At 66.8% G+C, this 22,093-nt stretch overlaps 4 protein-coding genes across 4 annotated transcripts; 3 read left to right on the top strand and 1 right to left on the bottom strand.

The window, feature by feature from the left end:
* The first annotated feature begins 93 nt into the window (after positions 1–93).
* PPP1R14B (protein phosphatase 1 regulatory inhibitor subunit 14B) lies at positions 94–2,116 on the top strand. Its single transcript, XM_049791297.1, has 4 exons — positions 94–524; positions 795–878; positions 1,290–1,322; positions 1,721–2,116. The coding sequence occupies exons 1-4, from the start codon at positions 285–287 to the stop codon at positions 1,787–1,789; spliced, it is 426 nt and encodes a 141-aa protein (XP_049647254.1). The 5' UTR covers positions 94–284; the 3' UTR covers positions 1,790–2,116.
* A 137-nt stretch (positions 2,117–2,253) lies between these two features.
* FKBP2 (FKBP prolyl isomerase 2) lies at positions 2,254–7,024 on the bottom strand. The gene is made up of 6 exons (XM_049791298.1): positions 6,974–7,024; positions 5,035–5,172; positions 4,128–4,240; positions 3,429–3,475; positions 3,039–3,074; positions 2,254–2,549 (listed from the first exon to the last, which is right to left on the bottom strand). The coding sequence occupies exons 1-6, from the start codon at positions 6,983–6,985 to the stop codon at positions 2,488–2,490; spliced, it is 408 nt and encodes a 135-aa protein (XP_049647255.1). The 5' UTR covers positions 6,986–7,024; the 3' UTR covers positions 2,254–2,487.
* Positions 7,025–10,693: 3,669 nt separating this feature from the next.
* On the top strand, positions 10,694–12,951 carry MRPL11 (mitochondrial ribosomal protein L11). Its single transcript, XM_049791295.1, is given in 6 exon segments — positions 10,694–10,817; positions 10,819–10,843; positions 10,957–11,052; positions 11,580–11,673; positions 12,279–12,438; positions 12,755–12,951. Coding segments are annotated over 6 exon segments (666 nt in total). The 5' UTR covers positions 10,694–10,707; the 3' UTR covers positions 12,936–12,951.
* Positions 12,952–16,340: 3,389 nt separating this feature from the next.
* Positions 16,341–19,981, top strand: NPAS4 (neuronal PAS domain protein 4). Its single transcript, XM_049791653.1, has 6 exons — positions 16,341–16,503; positions 18,050–18,201; positions 18,362–18,464; positions 19,146–19,392; positions 19,616–19,725; positions 19,926–19,981. The coding sequence occupies exons 1-6, from the start codon at positions 16,341–16,343 to the stop codon at positions 19,979–19,981; spliced, it is 831 nt and encodes a 276-aa protein (XP_049647610.1).
* Positions 19,982–22,093: the final 2,112 nt, after the last annotated feature.

Genomic DNA, 22,093 nt, shown 5'->3' on the forward strand with positions numbered 1-22,093 from the left:
CAAGGGGGCGTGGACGCAGGGCAACGGCGGCGCGGCCGCTTTAAGAGGGACCGCGGGCCCCGCTCGGCTTTGCCGCTTTAAGGGGGCGGGGCCCGGCCGCGCCGCTCTGGGTGGGCGTGGCCTGGCGGGCGCGCGGGGGGGGGGGGGGCGGGTCCCAGCGCGGCGGCGGCACAAAGGGGCGCGCGGCGGCGGTAGCGGCCCGAGCGCCCCGGAAGCGGAAGCGGTACCGGAGAAAGGCGGGAGGGGGTGTGGCCGCTTCCGGCGCGGCCGGTTCCGGTACCGGCATGGCGGCGCCGTGCGGCGGCCCGGGCCCCCCCGCTCCCTCCCCCGCCGGGCCGGGATCGAGCACCGGGGCCGGGCCCCGCGTTTGTTTTGCGGCGGGAGCGGCGGGGGAGGCGGCGGAGGAGGCCCCGGGCCGGCGGCAGGGGAAGGTCACGGTCCGTTACGATCGGCGGGAGCTGCGGAAGCGGTTGCACCTGGAGGAATGGATCCTGGCCCAGCTGACGGCGCTCTACGACTGCCGGGTACCGGCACCGGGACCCCACCCCGGGACACCCCGCCCCCCCTTCCCGGTACCGGGGACCGCCCCGGGCCCTCCCCACCCCCCCAAACCCCCGGTACCGGGACGCCCACCCACCCCCCGTGACCCCCTCATTTTGGGGGGGGAGGGGGGGGTAAAGCTTGGAGGCCTGTCCCTTCCCAGGCTGCTTTGCGAGGGGGTGGGCGGGGCCACATTAGGGCCCCTCCCCCTGGTTTTTGGGGGGGCCCCCTGATTTTGGGGTGTTCCCCCCCAGGAGGAGGAGATCCCCGAGCTGGAGATCGACGTGGACGAGCTGCTGGACATGGAGAGCGACGGGGCCCGCAGCGCCCGCGTCCAGGTACCCCCAGAACCCCGGGGGGCCCAAAACCTCTCCCCCTCCCCCGCGGGAGCCCCCCAAAATCCACGGGGGGGCCCCAAAATTCGGGCAGGTGGGAGGTGGTGGTATTGCTTCCCCCCCCCCCCCCCCCGATTTTGGGGTGTCTCCCCCCGATTTTGGGGTCCTGCAAATTTGGGGGGGGGCTGAGATAAAGGGGGGTCCCCTGAATTGGGGGTGGGGCTGGAATGTGGAGCAGGGGGTCCCCCAAAATCTGGGTGGGGGTGGAGCTATGTCTGGGTTCCCCCTGATTTGGGGAGGGGGGGTCTTTAGATTTGGGGGGGCTCCCCAAAACCTGGAGAGGGAAAGGGGGGCCCCCAAAAAACTTTGGGGGGGCCCAAATCCCCCCTGACCCCCCTTCTTCCCACCCCCCAGGAGATCCTTGTTGACTGTTACAAGCCCACAGAGGTGAGGGGGGTCACCCTTTTTTTGGGGGGGGGGGGGGGCTCCTGGATGCCCGGGTGCCCTTTTGGGGGGTGGGGGGGGCTCCTGTGTCCCCTTTTTTTGGGGGGTCACCTGGACACCTGGGTCCCATTTTTGGGGGGGGTCATCTGGATGCCTTTGTTCCATTTTTTTGGGGGGTGGAGGGCTCCTGGGTCCCCTTTTTATTGGGGGGGGGGGGGGGGGGGGTTGTGTCACCTGGACACCTTAGTCCCCTTTTTGGGGGGGGGGGGGGGGGGCTCCTGGGTCGCCTTTTTTTTGGGGGGGGAAGGGAGTCATCTCAGTCCCCTTTTTTTGGGGGGGGGCTCCTGGGTCCCCTTTTGGGGGGGGTCACCCAGATGCTGAGTCCCCTGACACCCCCCCAGGCGTTCGTCGGTGACCTGCTGGAGAAGATCCGGGGGATGCAGAAGCTCAACACCCCCCAGAAGAAGTAACCACCCCCCCGCTGTGATTTTTGGGGGACCCCCCCAATTCTGGGGACCCCCCCCAATTCCAGGGACACCCCCCCCAGCTTTTGGGGGGGTGGGGGGGCAACCCCTGATACTGGGGACCCCCCGATTTTGGGGTCCCCTGCAGCGATAATCACCTCCCCCCAGGCAATCCCCCCCTGCCCCCCACTGGTTTTGGGGGCCCCCGGGGGGGGGTTGGGGGCCCCTATGGGGGGGAAAGGGAGATTTGGGGGGCTTTTTTAGTTTTTTTTAAATTTTCCGGTGACTTTTTGGGGTTGTTTTTATATGGATTTAATAAACAGAACTTTGACATTTTGGGGTTTGCTTGTGACCCTCCCCTCCCCCCCATTTCCCCCCCCCAAAGGGCACCCAGGTGTTTGGGGGCACCCCCACCCCCTCCTGGGTCCCACCCCCTTCCCCCCCCCAAACACTCAGCCACCACAAGAAGCTGCAATCCAGCCATTTATTGGCCCCCCCCAAATTTTGGGGGGCCCCCCTAAAATTCAGGGTCCCCCCGGTCCCACAGAAATTGGGGGACTCCAAACCCAACAGAGGCTGAGCAGGACAACCCCCCTTAAAAAAATTATTTGGGGGGGGACCTCCTGATGTTGGGGGATCCCCTGAAGCAAGAGGGACCCCTCCAGGTTGATTTGGGGGACCCCCCCGATTTTGGGGGGGTCCCCCTAAAGCTCTGGCCGCCGCTCGATTTTCAGCAGCTCCACCTCGAAGATGAGCACGGCCCCCCCTGCCCAAAGGGGGGGTCAGCACCCCAAACCCCCCCATGTGCCCCCAAATTGCTCATTTTCACCCCAAAACCCCACCCTGGACCCTCCTAACCCCCAGGTTTCTTCCTCTGAACCCTTAAATCTCTTTTTAACTCCCCCATTTCTCCTCTGAATCCCCAAATCCCTCATTTTCACCCCAAAACCCCACCCTGGATCCTCCCAAACCCCCTGAATCCTCAAATTACTTTTTCCACCCCAAAAATCCCAACCTGGACTCCCCTAATTCCCCCCAAACCCCCAAATCCATCATTTTTCACCCCAAAACCCCTACCCTTGACCCCCCCTCCAATTCCCCAAATCACTCATTTTCACCTCCCACCCTGGAACGCCCAAATTCCTCCTTTTCACCCCAAAACCCCGTCCTGCACCCCCGTAATCCCCATCTGTACCCCCAAATCCCTCTCCCCCCACACCATGAACCCCAAAACCTGGGGGAGTCCAGAGCTCACCTGGGATTTTTGGGGGGGCCCCACGGTCCCCGTAGCCTGGAGGGGGGGAGATGGGGTGTCATGGGGGAGCAGTTGCACCCCAAAATTGGGGACACCCCCCATGGACCCCCGATATTGGGGTGTCCTCCCCTAAACCCTTAAATTTAGAAGTTTCAACCCAATTTCTCTCACCTAATCTCCCAACACCTGCCCCCCCAAAAGGGCAAACCCCAGCCCCCCAAATTTGTGGTCCCCCCACATTTCAGGCGCCCTCCCATGTCTTTGCTCCCCCTTTTTGGGGGTCCCCCCATCTTTAGGGTGCCCCCCCTGCCATATTCTGTTTTGGGGTCCCTCCCTACTCACCCCCTCCCATTTGGGGTCCCCCGGTCCCCCCCCTGTTTTGGGGCTCACCCAGCTCTGGAGGAATCACCAGCTTCCGCTTCTCCCCCTCACACATCCTGGGAGGGTTTGGGGGGGGGTCAGGGGTGCCCAGACACTGGGGTGCGTCCCCTGATACCTGGGTGCACCCCAAACTCCTGGGTGCCCCCCCAAAACTCCTTCCCCCCCCCAACACACGGATGTCCCCCAAACTCCTGGGGCCCCACCAAACTCCTGGGTGCTCACCCAAAACTGCCAGCCCCCCAAACTCCTGGGCAACCCCAAATTCCTGGGCCCCCCCAAAACTCCTGGGTCCCCCCAACACCTGGATGCCCCCCAAATTCCTGGGTCCCCCACCAACACCTGGGTCATCCCAAAACTCCTGCCCCCCCAAACCCTGGGTGCCCCTCAAATTCCTGCCCCCTGCAAACTCCTGGGTGCCCCCCAAAATGCCAGGGTCCCCCCCAAAACTCTGGTTGCCTCCCAAATTCCTGGGCCCCCTCCAAAAACTCCTGGGTCACCCCAAAACTCCTCACCCCCCAAACCCCTCGGTGCCCCCCAAATTCCTGCCCCCCCCCCCACTGGGATGCCCCCCAAAACTCCAGGGTCCCCCCCAAAACTCCTGGGTCACCCCCCCAACACCTGGGTCACCCCAAAACTCCTGCCCCCCCTAAACCCCTGGGTGCCCCCCCAAAAGTCCTGCCCCCCCTGCCCCGCCGCCGGGGTCCCTACCCCAGCAGCCCCTGGTCCCAGCCCTTGATGACCTGGCCGGTGCCCAGCGAGAAGACGAAGGGCTGGTCCCGGCTCAGGCTGCTGTCAAACTGGGAGCCGTCCTCCAGGTGGCCCTGCGACCAGTAGAAACCAGTATGGACCAGTATGGACCGCTACGGACCAGTACGGACTAGCCCAACCCACAACAAACCAGGAAGAAGCAGCAAAATCCCACATTAGCCAGTGGAAACCGTCCCACCCAGAGTAACCTCTTCCTCCAGGTGGCCCTGTGACCAGTATAGACCAGCACAGACCAGTACAGACCAATATGGACTAGCATAACCCACCACAAACCAGCAACAAGCAGCAAACCCCCATGTTAACTAGTGTAAACCCGCTCTCCCACAACAGCTTCTTTCTCCTGAGACCAGGATAAACTGGTACAAACCAGTGCGCCCAGTATAGTCAGGATTTTCTCCCAGGCTGCTGTCTTCCCAGCACCCACGAAACCAGTGTTCCCAGTATAAACCAGTAAGCCCCAAAGCCTCCTATGCCCAGCCAGATACTCCCCGCTAGCCCTCCCCAGTACAAACCAGTATACCCCATACCATGCAACACATGCACAGGACAGATCCCAGTCCCTCCCAGTCCAAACCAGTAAACCCCAAACCCACATGTGCACAGCCAGCCCTTCCCCAGCCCCTCCCAGTATAATCCACTAAAAACCAGTCCCCCCCCAGACCCTCATGTGCACACCCAGGCCCTCCCCCAGCCTCTCCCAGTCCCTCCCAGTACAAACCAGTAACCCCAAAGCCCTCCCGTACACACCCAGGACTTCCCCCCGGCCCCTCCCAGTCCCCCGCAGACCCTTGTGTGCACACCCAGGCCCCCCCCAGCCCCTCCCAGTTCAAACCAGTGCCCCCAGTACCGTGTAGTGCATGTGGAGCAGGTCCCCCCGGCGGGATCGCACCCCGCAGGCCTCCGGCCGCCGCCGCACCCCGATCTGCACCTTCCGGCCCGGCTCCGCCGCCAGCGCCAGCGCCAACGCCAGCACCCAGCCCCACAGCTGCCGGGGGGCGCCCCACGGCACCGTCAGCACCCGGCACCGCCGTGGGCACCCCCCAAGGGTCAGCCCCCCCTACGGGGTCACCCCACCCTGGTGACGGCACCAACGAGCCAAGGAAGTCGTCAGTACGGCCCAACGAGGTCATCGACGGCCCAACATGGCCATGGGTACCAAGGGGTCACTCCCACCCGAGTGAGGTCATCAACAACCCAATGAGGTCATCTACAACCCAGCAAGATCGTCAACAACCCAACGAGGTCATCCACGACCCAGCGAGGTTGACAACGGCCCAACAAGGTCGTCAATGGCCCAACATGGCCACGGGCACCCCCCCCCAGAGTCACCCCCACCTGTGGGGTCACTCCCACCCGAGTGAGGTCATCAACAACCCAATGAGGTCATCTACAACCCAGCAAGATCGTCAACAACCCAACGAGGTCATCAATGACCCAGCGAGGTTGACAACGGCCCAACAAGGTCGTCAATGGCCCAACGAGGTCGTCAACGGCCCAACATTGGCCATGGGCACCCCCCCCAGAGTCACCCCCACCTGTGGGGTCACTCCCACCCGAGTGAGGTCATCAACAACCCAATGAGGTCATCTGCAACCCAGCAAGATCGTCAACAACCCAACGAGGTCATCAACGACCCAGCGAGGTTGACAACGGCCCAACAAGGTCGTCAATGGCCCAACGAGGTCGTCAACGGCCCAACATGGCCATGGGCACCCCCCCCCAGAGTCACCCCCACCTGTGGGGTCACTCCCACCCGAGTGTGGTCATCAACAACCCAGTGAGGTCATCAAAGGCCCAGCAAGGTCGTCAACAACCCAACGAGGTCATCAATGACCCAACATGGCCATGCATGGGCACCCCCCCAGAGTCACCCCCACCAATGGGGTCACTCCCACCCAAGTGAGGTCATCAACAACCCAACGAGGTCATCAACGGCCCAGTGAGGTGGTCAACAACCCAACGAGGTCATCAATGGCCCAGCGAGTTTGTCAACAACCCAATGAGGTCATCAACAACCCAAGGAAGTCATCAACGGCGCAGCATGGTCATGGGCACCCCCCCAGAGTCACTCCCACCCACGGGGTCACTCCCACCTCAGTGAGGTCATCAGCAACCCAGCGAGATCATCAGCGACCCAATAAGGCTATGAGCACCCCAGCATGGTCATGGGCACCCCCTAAGGGTGCTCCCCACCCCATGGGGTCACCTGCACCCCGATGAGGTCATGGGCACCCAAAGAGATCATCGACACCCTAATTAGGTCATTGATAGCCCAACATGGCCATGAGCACCCCGATGAGGTCATAGGCACCCCAGTGAGGTCACTGGCACCCCAGTGAGGTCACCAGCGCCCCGACATGGCCATGAGCACCCCAGTGAGGTCACCGGCAACCCAACGTGGCCATGAGCACCCCAGTGAGGTCATCACCACCCCAGTGAGGTCACCGGCGCCCCACCATGCCCACGAGACCCCCCCACCCCGCTCACCCCTGCCCCAACAGGGTCATGGGCAACCCGGTGAGGTCATCGGCACCCCGATGACGTCATTAGCCATACAGCACGGCCATGGCGTCCCCAACGAGGTGACGGGCAGCCCCACGGGGTGTGTCCCCCACCCACCCCACAGCCCCCCCAGGCCCCCTCCCCAATGGCCACCCCACCCCCCAAGGCGTGTCCCCCCCAGGCTCCACCCCCACCCCAGGACACACCCCCAAGCCCCCCCCACCCCATAAGGGCCCCCCCGGGCCCCCCCAAGCCCCCCCCGGTGTGTGACGCCCCCCCCTCACCTCCGCCGCCATCCCGCCCGGGTCGCAGTACGCAGGCGCGGAGCCACGTGACCCTCCGCCCGAGGCGGAAGGGGCGTGTGTTTGGGGGTCGCGCCTCTCTGCTTCCGGTCACGTGACCGGAAGCGGAAGGCGGTGGCGAATGGCGGCGCGGCGCAGGGTTCCCATGGTAACGGCCGAGGCGGGGGGGGGGCGTCTCATTAACCCCCTGTTAATTACCCCTAATTAGGCGACCCCTCCTCGCCCGCCCCTAATTAGCGTCTCATTAGCATGAAGGGCCGTATGAGCTGCCCGGAGCGGACCCTCATTGGCCGCGGGGGGTTAATTAACAGCTAATTAGCACTAACTGGGGGTTAACTACTGCTTGGGGGGGATTCATTAGCGTTAGTTCGGGGCTAATTAGCATTAACTGGGGAGGTGGGCCGGGTGACGGAGTGGGGCCGCCGCTATCAGCCGTTAATTAGCAATAAAGAGAGAAACAATTAACACCCAGCATTAATTAACTTCTTGGCCTTGGCCTGCCCCACCATTCACTGAAATGAAGGGGCTAATTAGCGGTAATTAAGAGCGGCCGCTTGGTCTCAGCCCCTTACAGGTTCACTCCTGGCGTCTGGTGCCTTTAAGGGTTAATTAAAGACTAATTGCATGTTAAGTGAAGGTTAATGAAAGGCTAATTATGCGTTAATTAAGCGTTCATTAAGGGTGGGGCACTAATGAGGTGCTGACCCTCCCGCAGGGACCCTGGGCCGCCCCTCCCCCGCTGCTGTCCCGCCTCCACCTCAGCACACGGTGAGACCCCCCACCCTAGGTGCCCCCCCAGCACCCTTGGGTCCCCCCCAAACTCCTGGACCCCCCCCCAGATTCCCAGGATCCCCCCCAAACCACTGGGTCCCCCCCCCAAAAAAACCTCCTGTAACCCCCACCCAGACCCCTGGGTCGTCCCCCCCAGATTCCTGGGTTCCCCCCGACCCCACCCTTGGGTGCCCCCTCAGCACCCTTGGGTCTCCCCACGAACTCCTGGACCCCCCCCAAGACCCCTGCCCCCAAACTCCTGGGTCCCCCCAAACCACTGGGTGTGTCCCCCCAGCCCCACCCGTGGGTGCCCCCCCCCAGCACCCTTGGGTGTCTCGTGTCCCCCCCCGACACCTGGACCCCCCCGCAGGGCGGGGCCACCGGACCCCTACGCGGTGCTGGGGGTCAGGCCCGAGGCCTCGCCTGCCGAGATCCGCGCAGCCTTCCTGGCCCGCTGCAAGGAGGTACTGGGAGCACTGGGAGCACGGGGGCTGGTTTCCCACTTGGCAGTGGGAGCACTGGGAGCACTGGGGCTGGTTTCCCAGTTGGCAGTGGGAGCACTGGGAGCACTGGGAGCGCCGGGGCTGGTTTCCCAGTTGGCACTGGGAGCACCAGGGCTGGTTTCCCAGCCGGCACTGGGAGCACTGGGAGCGCCGGGGCTGGTTTCCCAGCCGGCACTGGGAGCACTGGGAGCGCCGGGGCTGGTTTCCCAGCCGGCACTGGGAGCACTGGGAGGCGCCCCCGGTCTCTTGGGGGGGGCTTGGCTGGACACCCAGGTCCCATGGGTGCTCTGGGGGTCACCCAGGGATTTGGGGGGTCACCCAAGTGTCTGGGTGCCCCCTCCAGGTGCACCCCGACGGGGACCCCGGGGACCCCTCCCGCCACGGGCGGTTCCTGCTGCTGGCCGAGGCCTACAGGGCCCTGAGCTGTCCCCGTGCCCCCCCGGGACCCCCACCCCGACCCCCACGCCGACCCCCCACCCACGGAGGAGCGGCCCCCCGCCCCGAGACCCCCCCACGGTAACGGGGACCTGGGTGCTGGGGGGGCTTCAGGGAGTCCTGTGGGTGCTGGAGGGTTATGGGGGGGTCCTGTGGGTGCTGGGGGGGGTCCTAGGGGTGCTGGAGGGGTCTGGGAGTCCTATGGGAGCTGGGGGGGTCTCACAGGTGCTGAGGGGTGCCATGGGTGCTGGGGAGGGGCCTGGGCGTCCTCTGGGTGCTGGAGGGGTCTGGGGGGGTCCTAGGGGTGCTTGGGGGGTCACAGGGGGGTCCTATGGGTGCTGGGGGGGCTGGAGGTCCGGGGGGGGGGGGGGTCTGGGGGACTCTGGGAGTCCCATGGGTGCTGGGGGGGCCCAACGGTCCCATAGGGGCTGGGGGGGGGGGGCTGGGGGTCCCATGGGTGCTGTCTCCTCCCCCCCCCCAGGGCTGACCCCAACCGCCGGTACTGGGAGCAGTTTCGCCCCCCCGGGCCCCCCCCCAGCACCCCCCCCCACCGCCTGCTGGGGCTCTGCCTGCTGCTGGCCCTCCTGGGGGGGGTCGGCCACGCCCTGGCCTACAGGTGGGACCCCCCCCACCCGGGGGGGGGCACCCAGGGGTGGGGGGCGAACCCAAGTGGCCGGGGGGTGCACCCAGGGGTCTGGGGGGCACCCAGGGGTGGGGGGGACGATACAAGGGTTCAGGGGGACCCAGGAATTTGGGGGGAGCCCCTGGGTGTCTGGAGGGGACACCCAGGAGTTTGGGGGGGGACACCCAAGTGTTCAGGGGGCACCCATTTTTGGGGGGAGGGAGGGGCACCCAGGTGTCCAGGAAGGGGACTCAGGGGTCTGGTGGGGGGGGCACCCGGGCATCTGGGGGGGACCCCCCCCCCCCCCCGGGTGTTCAGGGTTGGGGGGGACACCCAGATATCCAGGGCAGGGGTCTGGCTGTGCACATGCCTGGAGGGGGGGGGGGGGCAGATGGGTGCGGGGGGGTGTCTGGGTCGTGTGTCCCCCCCCAGCCAGCGGGGGGAGTGTGTGTGTCCCCCCGCAGGTACGTGGCGGGGGCTCACGCCGCCTTCCTGGACGAGAGGGACCGAGTCCTGACGGCCGTCTACGAGCGGGCGCGCAGCCGGTGGGGGCTGGGGGGGGGGGCTATGGGTGCTGGGGGGTGCTGGGGGTGATCCTATGGCGGCTGGGGGGGCTATGGGTGCTGGGGGGGGCTGCGGGTGATCCTATGGCGGCTGGGGGGGCCTATGGGGGCTGGGGGTGCTGAGGGGGTGTCTGGCGGTGCTGGGGGCGGGCAGAGGGTCCCGTGGGTGCTGGGGGGGGGGCGGTGGGACATTCTGGGGGGGACCCTGGGGGAGGGGCTGTACGTTCCTCCCACACTCCCTCTCCCCCCCGCCCCCCCCCGTAACCTCTGACCCTTGACCCTGCAGGGCAGGGTCGCAGGAGGAGGTGCTGCGGCGGCTGCGGGCCTCGCGCCAGCGGCGGCGGCGGGGCGGGGGGGGGCAATAAAACCGCCCCTCCCCCCTCTTACCCCCCCCTCCCCCCCCGGGTCCGCCGAAGGTGAGAGAGCACCCGGCGGTGGGAGGTGCCTTCTTCGGCCCCGCCCCCTCTTTTGCCCCGCCTCCCTTCCCCCGCGGCCCCGCCTCCCTTCCCCCGCGGCCCCGCCTCCCTTCCCCCGCGGCCCCGCCTCCCTTCCCCCGCGGCCCCGCCTCCCTTCCCCCGCGGCCCCGCCTCCCTTCCCCCGCGGCCCCGCCTCCCTTCCCCCGCGGCCCCGCCTCCCTTCCCCCGCGGCCCCGCCTCCCTTCCCCCGCGGCCCCGCCTCCCTTCCCCCGCGGCCCCGCCTCCCTTCCCCCGCGGCCCCGCCTCCCTTCCCCCGCGGCCCCGCCTCCCTTCCCCGCGGCCCCGCCTCCTCGCCTTTTGCCCTTACCCACGTGACTCCCCTCCCTCCTCACGTGACTCGGCGGCCATGTCGAAGGCGGCGCGGGCGGCGCGGGCGGCGCGGTCGGTTCCCGGGAGGGCGCCGGCGTCGCGGCCGCTCCGGACCCTCATCCCGGCGGGGGGGGGCGGCCCCGGGGCCGCCGCTGGGGCCCGTCCTGGGGCAGGTGCGGGGTTGGGGGCGTCCCGGGGCTTGGAGGGGGGGTCCCGGGACCTGGGGGGGGGTCCCGGTTGGGGGGGTCCCGAGCCCCGTCCCGACCGGTGCCGGTCCCTTCCCCAGCGCGGGGTCCCGATCGCCGCCTTCTGCCAGGACTTCAACGAGCGCTCCCGGGACGTCAAGACCGGCATCCCGCTGCGGGTCCGACTGCTCGTCCACGTGAGTCTGCGGGGACCCCCCGGGACCCCCCCACCCCCCTGTGGGTGCTGCCCCCCGCCCCCCCGTTAAACCCGTCTAGGGTGCTTCGCCCCCCCCCCCCCTTGATCCCCTGGGGGTGCTGTGCCCTCCCCGGACGCCCCGTGAGTGTTAAGACCCCCACCCCCGTGGGTGCTGCCCCCCCCGTGGGTGTTGACACCCCCTCCTACGTTCTGCCCCCCCCCTTGATCTCTTCCATGGGTGCCGACCCCCCCCCAATTGACTCCCCCCATAGGTGCTGCTGTTGACCCCCTAAGGGTGCTGCCCCCCCCCCCCCCCGCACATCCACTCCCACCGGGTGGTGCCCCCCCCCCATTGACCCCCTCCCTCAGTGGGTGCCCCCCCCGCCAACTGCTGGCTGCCCCCCTATTGACACCCCCCACCACATTGGATGCCCCCCCTCCTCTCCCACTGACACTGTCCCTCAGTGGGCGACACCCCCCCCATAGTGGGTGCCCCCCCTTGACCCCCCCCGTGTCCGTCCCCCCCAGCCTGACCGCAGCTATGACCTCAGCATCGGGCCCCCCCCCACCTCATATTTCCTCAAGGCCATCGCCGGCATCGAGAAGGGGGCAGCACGGCCCGGTGAGGGGGGGGGCCCTGGGGGGGGTCCTGGGGAGCTGGGGGGGGTCTTGGGGGGCTTAGGGGGGTCCTGGGGGAGCGGGGAGGTGTTCTGGGGGGGGGAACAGGGGTGCCTGGGGGGGGAGTGGAATCTGAGGGGGGGTCGCAGGGTTTGCGGGGGGGCTGGGGGAGCTGAGGGGGTCTGTGGGGGTCCCAGGGCCGGGGGGGGTCTGGGGGGGGGGGTCCCCAGGACCTAGGGGTGCTTGGGGGGTGTTTGTGGGTGCTGGGGGGGGTCTGGAGTGAAGGGGTCCAAGAATTAGGGGTGTTGGGGAGGGTCAGGGTGCTGGGGAGGTGTTTGTGGGTGTTGGGGGGTCTGGAGTGAGGGGGGTCTCGTGACTTAGAGGTGTTTGGGGGGTCTGAGGGTGCTGGGGGGCAGTCTAAGGATCTGGGGGGGTCTTGGGGGTGCTGGGGGGGGTCTCAGAGCCTATGGGTGCCCATAGGTGGGTCCGCGTTTTCTTGGGTCCCCCACGGAGCGGAGAATCGCCGCGGGTGGGTTGTGCTTGGAGTGGGGGGGGGGTGTCTGGTGGGACCGGGGGGTCTCTGGACACCCGTGCCCCCCCCCCCCCCAGGGCACGAGGAGGTGGGGGTGGTCTCCCTGAAGCACCTCTACGAGGTGGCCCTGGTGAAGCAGCGGGACCCGGCGCTGGCGACGCGAGGGACCCCCCTGCCCGCCCTCGTGGGGTCCCTGGTGGGCTCTGCCCGCAGCCTCGGCCTCCGCGTCGTCCCCCGGTGGGTGCCCCCCCCCCCCAAAGACACCCCCCCCACCCCAGACACCTGGGGGGGGGGGTGTGTGTGTGTGTGTCCCCAAACACCTGAGTCCGTCATTGGGGGGAGGAAGGGAGGAGACACCCCCCCCCCCCCCAGTGGGACCCCTAATGGGTGTCATCACCCCGTGGGTGTTCCTAGATAACTGGGTGCCCCCCCCCCCCCCCCCCCCAACTGTGGATGCCTGGGTGCCCCCCACCCCACTGCAGACCCCTGGGTCCCTCACTGGGGGGAGGAAGGGAGGGGACACCCCCCCAATGGGTGTCCCCCCACCCTGCAGGCTGACGCCCGAGGACTGCGCCGCCTTCCAGCGCCAGCGGCGGGAGCAGGAGGCGGCCATGGCCGAGGAGGAGGAGGAGGGGGGGGGCGAAGAAGTAGTGACCCTGACACCCCCCCCAATGCTTGGGTCCCCCCCAGACTCAAGGGGTTTGGGGTGTCGTGTCCCCCACCCCCCCAAATAAATGGTTTCTTCCTACAGCCTTGTGTCTTGTTGGGGGGAGGAGGGTCTCCCCTGCACACCTGGGGCCCCTGTTTTTGGGGGGGGGGTCCTGGATACCTGGGTCCCTTTTGGCGGGCGGGGGGCTGTCCCGGATGCCTGGGTCCTTTTTTGGGGGGTGGGGGGGGGTGGGGCTGGTTTTCTGGGTCCCTCTTTTTGGGGGGGTCCTGGATACCTGGCTCCCTTTTTTTGGAGGGGGGGGCTGTCCTGGATGCCTGGGTCCCTTTTTTTGGGGTGTCCTGGATACCTGGGCCCCTTTTTGGGGGGGGGGGGTGTCTCAGCTGCCTGGGTCCCCTTTGGGGGGGTCGGGCCTGATATGGGGGGGCAGTGGGGATCCCCATTGCCATGGTGATGGGTGGTGATTCCCCCCCCCCGCCCCCCCGAGGCAGTGAGGGGTGGTTGGGCCTTCGGCCTCCTGCCCCTCCTTGTGTGTCCCCTCCTCATCCTCCCCCCCCCCCCCCCTTCATCCCCCCCCCTTCTTCCTCCCTTTGCACCATCTTCCTCCTCCTCCTCCTTCATCCCCGATCTTCACCAGCAGCCCCTTCGTCCACCATCCCCACCCTCCTCCATCTTCATCCCCCTTCTTCCTCATCCTCTTCATCCCTCATCCTCCTCTTCCTCCTTCATCTTCATTGTCCTTCACCCCCCTCCCCTCCTTCATCCCCATCTTCATTCTCCTTTGTCCCTCCTTATCTTCACCACCCATCCTCCTCCTCCCCCTCCATCTTCACCCTCCTTCATCCCTCATCCTCCTTCCTCATCCTCCTTCCTCATCCTCCTTCCTCATCCTCCTTCCTCATCCTCCTTCCTCATCCTCCTTCCTCATCCTCCTTCCTCATCCTCCTTCCTCATCCTCCTTCCTCATCCTCCTTCCTCATCCTCCTTCCTCATCCTCCTTCCTCATCCTCCTTCCTCATCCTCCTTCCTCATCCTCCTTCCTCATCCTCCTTCCTCATCCTCCTTCCTCCCTCTTCAGCCTCCTCCCTCCCTTCTCATTCTCCTCCATCTTCATCCTCCTTCCTCCCTCCTCATCCTCCTTCATCTCTATCCACCTCCCTCCCTCCCTCCTCATCCTTCCCCCCCCCCCCTTATTCACCATCCTCCCCCCTCCTTCTTCTCCATCTTCATCCTCCTGTGATCCCCCCATTTCCATCCTCATCCTCCTTCTTCACAGCCGCCCCCCCCCCCCCCCCCCCCCCCAAAATCATTGCGGCTCCGCCGTTGCCAAGGAAACCCACCCCCGGCAGCCGCGGGGGGGGGGGCAGGAGTTTGGGGGGGCACCCAGGATTTGGGGGGGGACCCAGGAGTTCGGGGGGGGTACCCAAATGTTCGGGGGGGCGGGGGACCCAAGAGTTTGGGGGGGACCCAGCTGTTCGGGGGGGGAACCCGGGATTTTGGGGGGGACACCCACAACCACGACTGCCCCCCCCCCGGGGGAACCCAGGCGTCCGAGTCTTTCCCCCCTCTCCCCCCCCTCCCCCCCCCCCCCCCGCCTCTCCCCCCCCGAGGATCCCGGCGTCCGGGCCCGCCCCTCCCCGCCGCTATTTTTAGCCGCCGGGATCTATTTTTAGCGCAGCGACTTCAGCGCCCAAATTTGGCAGCGGCGGAGCCGGGAGGGGGGAGGGGAACCGCGGCGGGGGGCGGGGCCAGCTCCGGGGGCGCCCGCGAGAGGAGGGGGGGGGGAATAGGGGGTTCCCAGAGGCCTGGGGGGGGGGGTCCCTGACACCTTTAGCCCCCCCCCCGGCCACCTGGGTGCCCCCAAGTAAGGGTAGTCCCGATGACACTCAGCCCAGGCCCCCCGGCCCTCCGTCGGCCCCCCGTCCGTCAGTCCGTCCCTCTGTTGATCCCTCCAGCCAACCCTCCCCCCATTGACCCCCCCCACCCCATTGGCTCCTCCATCCCTCCTTCCGCCGCCCCGTTGGCCCCTCTTGGCCCTTCCGCTCATCCCTTGACCCACTGTTGGCTCCTCCAACCTACCGTTGACCCGTCCGTCCGTCCATCCGGCTCTTGAGCCCTTCCACCCCCCCTATGGCCCCCCCTCCGTCCTCCGCCCCACCCCTGGAGCCCCTCCTTCCCCCCCATTGGCCCCTCCAGGCCTCAGTTGACCCTCCAGCCCTCCCTCCGCCCTTTGAGCCCCTCCCTTCCCTCCATCCCTTGAGCCCTTCCATTCCTCTGTTGACCCCCCCGTCGTTTGGTTGACCCCTCTACCAATGCCTCCAGCCCTGGAGCCCCTCCTTCCTCCCCATTGGCTCCCCCACCCCTCCCTTGACCCCCACCCGTCCCTCTGTCCATCCCACGACCCCTCCATCCCCCTATTGCCCCCCCCATCCCTCCGTTGACCCTCCATCCATTCCTCCAGCCCTCTGTTGACCCATCCATCGACGCCTCTGTCATTTGAGCCCCCACAACCCCATATCAGCCCCTCCATCCCTCCGTTGACCCCTCCATCCCCTAATTGGCCCCTCCATCCCCTAATTGGCTCCTCCATCCCTCCGTTGACCCCTCCATCTCCCCATTGACCCCTCCATCCCCCTATTGCCCCCCCATCCCTCTGTTGACCCTCCATCCATTCCTCCAGCCCTCTGTTGACCCATCCATCGACGCCTCCATCATTTGAGCCCCCACAACCCCATATCAGCCCCTCCATCCCCCCGTTGACCCCTCCATCTCCCCATTGACCCCTCCATCTCCCCGTTGACCCCTCCATCCCGCTATTGCCCCCCCATCCCTCCGTTGACCCTCCATCCATTCCTCCAGCCCTCTGTTGACCCATCCATCGACGCCTCCATCATTTGAGCCCCCACATCCCCCCATCAGCCCCTCCACCCCCCATTGCCCCCCCAATCCCTCTGTCGCTCCCCCCCCCCATCCCTCCGTCCCTCCCTTGACCCCCCGTCGGCTCCTCCGCCCCTCCGTTGACCCGTCCACCCACCCACCTCCCCCGACCCCCCCCTCCATCCCTCCCCCGACCTCTCCATCCACCCCCCCCCCCTCTTTCGAGAGCCCCCCCTCCCCATCGGCCCTTCCACTCTCCCTGGACTCCCCCCCCCCCTCCCCCCACGGCCCCCTCCACCGCTCCCCCCCTCTCCCGCGGGGGGGGGAGAGGGGGCGTGCCCCCAGCCCCGCCCCTCCCCCAGCCCCGCCCCTCACCGCGCGCCATCTCCTATTTCGGTGCGAAGCCGCCGCGCGCCGCCCCCCCCCCCCCTTTGCGCCCTACCGCCGCGCGCGCGTCAGCGTCAGCTCTGACGCGGCCGTCGTCCCCCCCCCCCAAAACCGGCGCTGCGAATGGGCGGGGCGGGGAGTGACGCGCCGGTGACGTAGGGCAGCGCGGTCCATATAAGGGGCGGGCGGGCGGCGGCGCGGCGCGAGGATGCTCCGCTCCACCAAGGGCGCCTCCAAGGCGCGGCGGGACCAGATCAACGCCGAGATCCGCGCCCTGCGCGACCTCCTGCCGCTGCCCGAGGGCGACCGGCCGCGCCTCTCCTACCTGCACGTCATGGCCCTCGCCTGCATCTACACCCGCAAGGGCGCCTGCCTCCGTCCCGGTGCGTTGGGCTGGGGAACGGGTGGGTGGGTGGGAGAGGTAGGGTCGGGACGGGGAGCCGGGGATGGGGATAGGGTCGGGGGTTTGGCGCTGGGATGGGGAGTGGGGTCGGGAGAGGGCGGCGGGGTGGCGATGGGGAACGGCATCGGGATGGGAGCGGGAGCTGGCACCGGGGTGGGTATCGGAGCCGGGATGGGACCGGGGCACTGGCACGGGGATGGGAATGGGCATCGGCGCCGGGATGGGACCCGGCGTCGGCACCGAGATGGGACCGGGGCGCTGGCACGGGGATGGGAATGGGCATCGGCGCCGGGATGGCAGCGGGCACCGGGATGGGACCAGGCATAGGCGCAGGAGGGAGCGGGCATCGGCACCGGGATGGGACTGGGAATCGGCATCGGGATGGCAATGGGGAATGGGACCGGCCACCAGCGTTAGGAAGGGGGGACAGGAGCTGCTGTCGGGAGCGGCGGACCGGGCTGAGCAGCGACAACGGGGTAGAACCGGGTTGGGACCAGGCTGGAAGCGGGATGGGAGCAGGCAGCGGCACCGGGCTGGAGACAGGCAGCGGAATGGGGACGGGGAGCCGACCCCGGGCTGGAGACAGGAACCGGCAGAGGGACAGCGATGGGCACCGGGAGAGGGACAGGGACCGGGACGGGGACCGGGACCGGAGCAGGCGGGGGGTGGCATCAGCACCGCGGTCAGGGACCGGGGGACGCCGATCAGCACCGCGGACAGCAGCCGGGGCACCGGGAGGGGCGGGATCAGCACCGCGGACAGCGGCGGCGGCGGCGGGGGTGGGGGTACCGGGTTCAGCACCGCGGACAGCGGCGGGGGACGGGGGCGGGCGGGGACCGGGACCGGGACTGGGATCGGGATCGGGATCAGGGCTGGGAAAGGAGCCAGGGACAGGGGACTGGGGATCAGGGCTGGGACAGGGGGACCGGGACAGGGACCGGGACCGGGGCCAGGGACCAGGGATCAGGGATGGGACCAAGACTGGTGTCAGGAATTGGGGATCAGGGCTGGGACAGGAGGACTGGGATAGGGACTGAGACCGGAGCCAGGGATCGGGAATCAAGGCTGGGACAGGGGGACCGGGATGGGGACTGAGATCAGGGATCAGGATTGGGACCCAGAATCAGGGCTGGGACAGGGGAATCAGGACAGGGACCGAGATCCTGGGACAGGGACCGGAGCTGGAATTGGGTCAGGAACAAGGACAAGGACCCAGGATCATGGACCAGAGGCTGGAGACGAGGGACAGGGACAGGGACAAGGGACAGGGACAGGGACTGGGGCTGGGGACAGAAACTGGGACTCCCGTGCGTCCACATGGGTGATGCTGTGGGTCCTGCCAGGGCCACCACGGGACCACGTGGGCAAGGCTATGGGTGCCACCGGTGACCCCATGGCTGGTGCTTTGGGTGCTGGGGCCACGTGGGTGCCCTGGGACTGCAGTGAGACTGTGCCAGCAAGATGGCGGGTGCTGAGCGGGTGCTGGATGAGTGCTGACATGTGTCCCCATGCAGGCCCGGCACGGGGAGCACCCATGGAGCTGCTGGGGGGACCGGAGCTGGCCGACCTGGTGGCGTCACTGCCCGGATTCCTGCTGGCCGTCACCCGCGAGGGGAAGCTGGTCGGCGTCACCGACAACGTCGCACAGCACCTGGGGCACTCCATGGTAGGCACCCACACGCGGGGACGGGGTTGGGTGCTGTCCCCCTTGGGTGCAGGTGGCTCTGGTGCTGCAGGATGATGGGTGTTGGGGGGTGCTGGATGCCAGGGGAGGGTGCTGGGTGCTGGGTGCTGGGTGCTGATCCTCCCGCCTCCCCCCCACGCAGGTAGACCTGGTGGCACAGGGTGACAGCATCTACGACCTGCTGGATCCCGCCGACCACCCCCTGGTGCGACATCAGCTCACCCTGCCCGGGCCCCCCCAGGCAGGTGGGTGGGGGCTCCGAGGGGGCGGGGCCGATGGGGAGGGGCTTGGTGGGGCGTGGGCAGAGGGAGGGAGGGATAGGTGGATGGAGAGAGGGATGAATGAGCGGGAGGAAGGACAGAGGGATGGAGGGATGGAAGGAGGGAAGGATGGAGGGATGGCGGAAGGACAAAGGGATGGATGGATGGAAGGACGGAGGAAGGGAGGGAAGGAGGGAAGGCCAGAGGGTTGGAAGGAGGGACGGACAGAAGGATGGAGGGAAGGACAGAGGGAAGGAAGGACAGAGGGTTAGAAGGAAGGATGGAGGGATGGATGGAAGGACAGAGGGTGGGTAGGATGGAGGGTTGGAAGGGTGGCTGGAGGGGTGGAAGGACAGAGAGCTGGATGGAGAGAGGGACAGAAAGATGGAGGCAGGGAGGGAAGGAAGCATGGCAGAAGAGGATAGATGGAAGGACAGAAGGTTGGAAGGATGGAAGGACAGAGGGATGGATGGAGGGATGGAAGGACAGAGGGTCGGAGAGATGGATGGAAGGGGGAGGGAGGGAGCGGGGAGGGAGGGAAGAATGGAAGAAGAGAGGGAGGGATGGAAGGAAGAGGGATGGAGGGAGGGATGGAAGGAAGGATGGAGAAATTGACAGAGGGATGGACAGAGGCCGGAGGGACCAACAGAGAACCTCTTCCCGCAGAGCGCCTCTTCCGCTGCCGTTTCACCACCTCGCGGGCCTCGCGCCGTCCCAGCGCTGGGCGGAAGCTGGTGCTGTTACGGGGCCGGTTCCAGGCCCCCCCCGGCCCCCCCGGGGCTCCCCCAGGACTTTTTGTCGCCTTCTGTGCCCCTCTGGACCCCCCACCCTGGCCCTGCCCCGACTGCCTGCTGCTGCCTGCGTTCCAGAGCCGCCATGCCCGTGACCTTGCCCTGCTCGACATCTCCGACAGGTGAGGAGCCCGGTGTCCAGGGGGGACCCAGGTGTCCAGGGGGGACCCAGGTGTCTGGGGGGACCCAGGTTTCTGGGGGGACCCAGGAATCCGGGAGGGGACCCAAGCATGCGGGAGGGGACCGAGGCATCAGGGTGGGACCCAGGTATCCAGGAGGGGACCCAGACATCTGGATGGGACACGGGCATGGGTGGGCAAGGGACCCAGACGTGTTGTCCCACAGTGTCCTGATCCACCTGGGCTATGGGCGTGGGGAGCTCCTGGGTCGCTCCTGGTACCGGCTCCTGCACCCTGAGGACCTTGGCCACGTTGCCCGCCAGCACCTCCGCCTCGGTAAGTGTCCGTCTCCTCAGCTGTCCCCAGGGTCCCCTGGGGTCTTCCTGCCCCCTGACTGTCCTCTGGGTCCCTGTGTTCCCAAGGGTGTCCTCCATCAACCTGGTTGTTCCCTGGGTTCCCTGCTGTCACTCTGCCCCCCCACCCCCAATGTCCTTAGTGTCCCACACATCCCCTGAGGTCACCTTGTCTCCCATCAGGTGTCCTCCATGCCCCCGTTGACCCCCTGTCCCCGTTGACCCCCTGTCCCCGTTGACATACCCATATCCCCATCCCTTCCAATCGCCCCGTCCCCATGGACACCCCCATGTCCCCATCCACCCCAATCGACTTTGTTGACATCACCATGTCCCCAGCTCCCCCAGTCACTCCCATCCTGTTGACGTCCCCATGTCCCCATTCCCCCAATCATCCCCTGTCCTCTGCCCTCACCCCACTCCCCGTCCCTGCTGATGTCTCCGTGTCCCCGCAGCAGGAGCAGGGGCAGAGGCACGGGGGGAGCTGGTGACGCGGCTACAGCGCAAGGACGGCCTGGGCTGGACGTGGGTTTACGCCCGACTGCGCCCTGAGGGTCCGGCCCTGCTCGCCCACAACTTCGTCATCAGGTGAGTGGACACAGGCGTCCAGGTGGCCCCACCACCCCCCCAGGGGACCCAGACATCCAGGAGGTCCCACCAGCCCCAGGGGACCCAGGTGTCCCACCATCCCTGAGGGAAGCCCAATGTCTGGGCACCTTCCACCCCACATGGCACCCATGGGTCCCGGCACCTTCCACTCCCCTCAGGGGGACCCAGGTGTCCAGGCTTAGCCCAGGCCCCCCCATAACCCCCTGTCTTTCCTGCAGTGAGGCTGAAGCCTGGTGCCTGCGGCAGCAGCTGGCAGCTGAGGCCCCCCCGGGGCCCCCCGAGCCCTTCGGCCCAAGCCTTGACTTCCCTGGTGCTGCCATCGGAGCTGGTGGGGACCTTGGTGTTGGCGCTGACCCCAGCATTGGCCTCGGTGTTGGCCCCGGCATTGGATCCAGCGTTGACCTTGGTGTTGGATCTGGGCTTGGAGATGATGTTGGAGCTAATGTTGGCGTCAACATTGGCCTTGGCCTTGGGGTCAACGTTGGATGTGGCCTCGGAGCTGATGTTGGACATGGTCTTGGAGCTGGCCTTGGGGCCAGCGTTGACCCTGCTGTCGGAGCTGGTGTTGGACCTGGTCTTGGAGCCAACATGGGACCTGGTCTTGATGCCAACATGGGACCTGGTCTCAGAGATGCCATCGGACATGGTCTTGGAGGCAACGTTGGGGCCAACATTGACCCTGGTCTTGGAGCTGGCGTTGGAGCAAACGTTGGACGTGGCCTTGGAGATGGTGTTGGACACAGTCTTGGCTCTGATGTCAGCGCTGGAGTTGGCATTGGCGTGGGAGCTGGCATCAGAGTCGACGTTGGCCTCGGTGTGGCAGCTGGCACCAGCGCCGATGTTGGCCCCAACCTTGGGGCTGATATTGGAGCTGCTCTTGGAGCTGGCGCTGGAGATGATGTTGGAGCTGGTCTCCAAGCCAATGGTGGAGCAGACACTGGCCCCAGTCTCGGAGCCGGCGTTGCGCTCAGTGTCGGGGCCAACATTGGGCCTGGTCTCGGTGGCGGTGTCAGAGCCAGCGTTGGGCTCGGCATTGGGGCTGTTGGTCCTGCTCTTCCATCTGATGGCAGCGCTGGCGTGGGACTCACCGTTGGTGCCAGCGTTGGAGCCAATATAGGTGCTGGAGTCAGCGCTGGTGTTGGACTTGGCCTTGGAGCCAATATTGGAGCCAACGTTGGCTCCAGTCTTGGATCCACTGTTGGACTTGGCGTTGGAGCTGCTCTTGGAGCCAATGTTGGCTCTGCTCTTTCATCTGGTGTTGGACCCGGCGTTGGACTTGCTGCTGGTGCTGCCGTTGGAGCCAACGTTGGCTCTGGTATTGGATCCAGTGTTGGACTTGCCGTTGGAGCCAGTGTTGGAGCCAATGTCAGCTCTGGTCTTGGATCTGGTGTTGGACTTGCTGTTGGAGCCGGCGTTGGAGCCAACATTGGCCCTTCTCTTGGATCCAGTGTTGGACTTGCCATTGGAGCCGGAGTTGGAGCCAATGTCGGTGCTGCTCTTGGATCCGACGTTGATGTTGGTGTTGGACTTGGTGTTGGAGCCAATGTTGGCACCGCTCTTACATCGGATGTTGGATCGGGTGTTGGACTTGGCATTGGAGCTGCTATTGGAACCAACATGGGTGCTGGCGTTGGCTCTGCTCTTGGATCCAGTGTTGGACTTGGCCTCGGAGCCAATGTTGGCTCCAACATTGGCTCCACTCCTGGATCTGATGTTGGTGCCGGCATTGGACTTGCAGTTGG

The sequence above is a fragment of the Accipiter gentilis genome, chromosome 33 (genome assembly GCF_929443795.1).
Source record: "Accipiter gentilis chromosome 33, bAccGen1.1, whole genome shotgun sequence".
Taxonomy (NCBI): Eukaryota; Metazoa; Chordata; class Aves; order Accipitriformes; family Accipitridae; genus Astur; species Astur gentilis.

Bases quoted from the DNA above. Each gene is read 5' to 3' on its own strand.
- PPP1R14B (XM_049791297.1), top strand. From the start codon at position 285: ATGGCGGCGCCGTGCGGCGGCCCGGGCCCCCCCGCTCCCTCCCCCGCC. The intron at 525-794 runs GTACCGGCACCG...GTTCCCCCCCAG, and splicing joins CGGCGCTCTACGACTGCCGG to GAGGAGGAGATCCCCGAGCT. The intron at 1,323-1,720 runs GTGAGGGGGGTC...ACACCCCCCCAG, and splicing joins ACTGTTACAAGCCCACAGAG to GCGTTCGTCGGTGACCTGCT.
- FKBP2 (XM_049791298.1), bottom strand. The intron at 3,075-3,428 runs GTGAGCCCCAAA...CCCCCCCTCCAG, and splicing joins GGTGATTCCTCCAGAGCTGG to GCTACGGGGACCGTGGGGCC. The intron at 2,550-3,038 runs GTGAGCTCTGGA...CCCTTTGGGCAG, and splicing joins GGCCCCCCCAAAAATCCCAG to GGGGGGCCGTGCTCATCTTC.
- NPAS4 (XM_049791653.1), top strand. From the start codon at position 16,341: ATGCTCCGCTCCACCAAGGGCGCCTCCAAGGCGCGGCGGGACCAGATC. The intron at 18,202-18,361 runs GTAGGCACCCAC...CCCCCCACGCAG, and splicing joins AGCACCTGGGGCACTCCATG to GTAGACCTGGTGGCACAGGG. The intron at 18,465-19,145 runs GTGGGTGGGGGC...CTCTTCCCGCAG, and splicing joins GCCCGGGCCCCCCCAGGCAG to AGCGCCTCTTCCGCTGCCGT.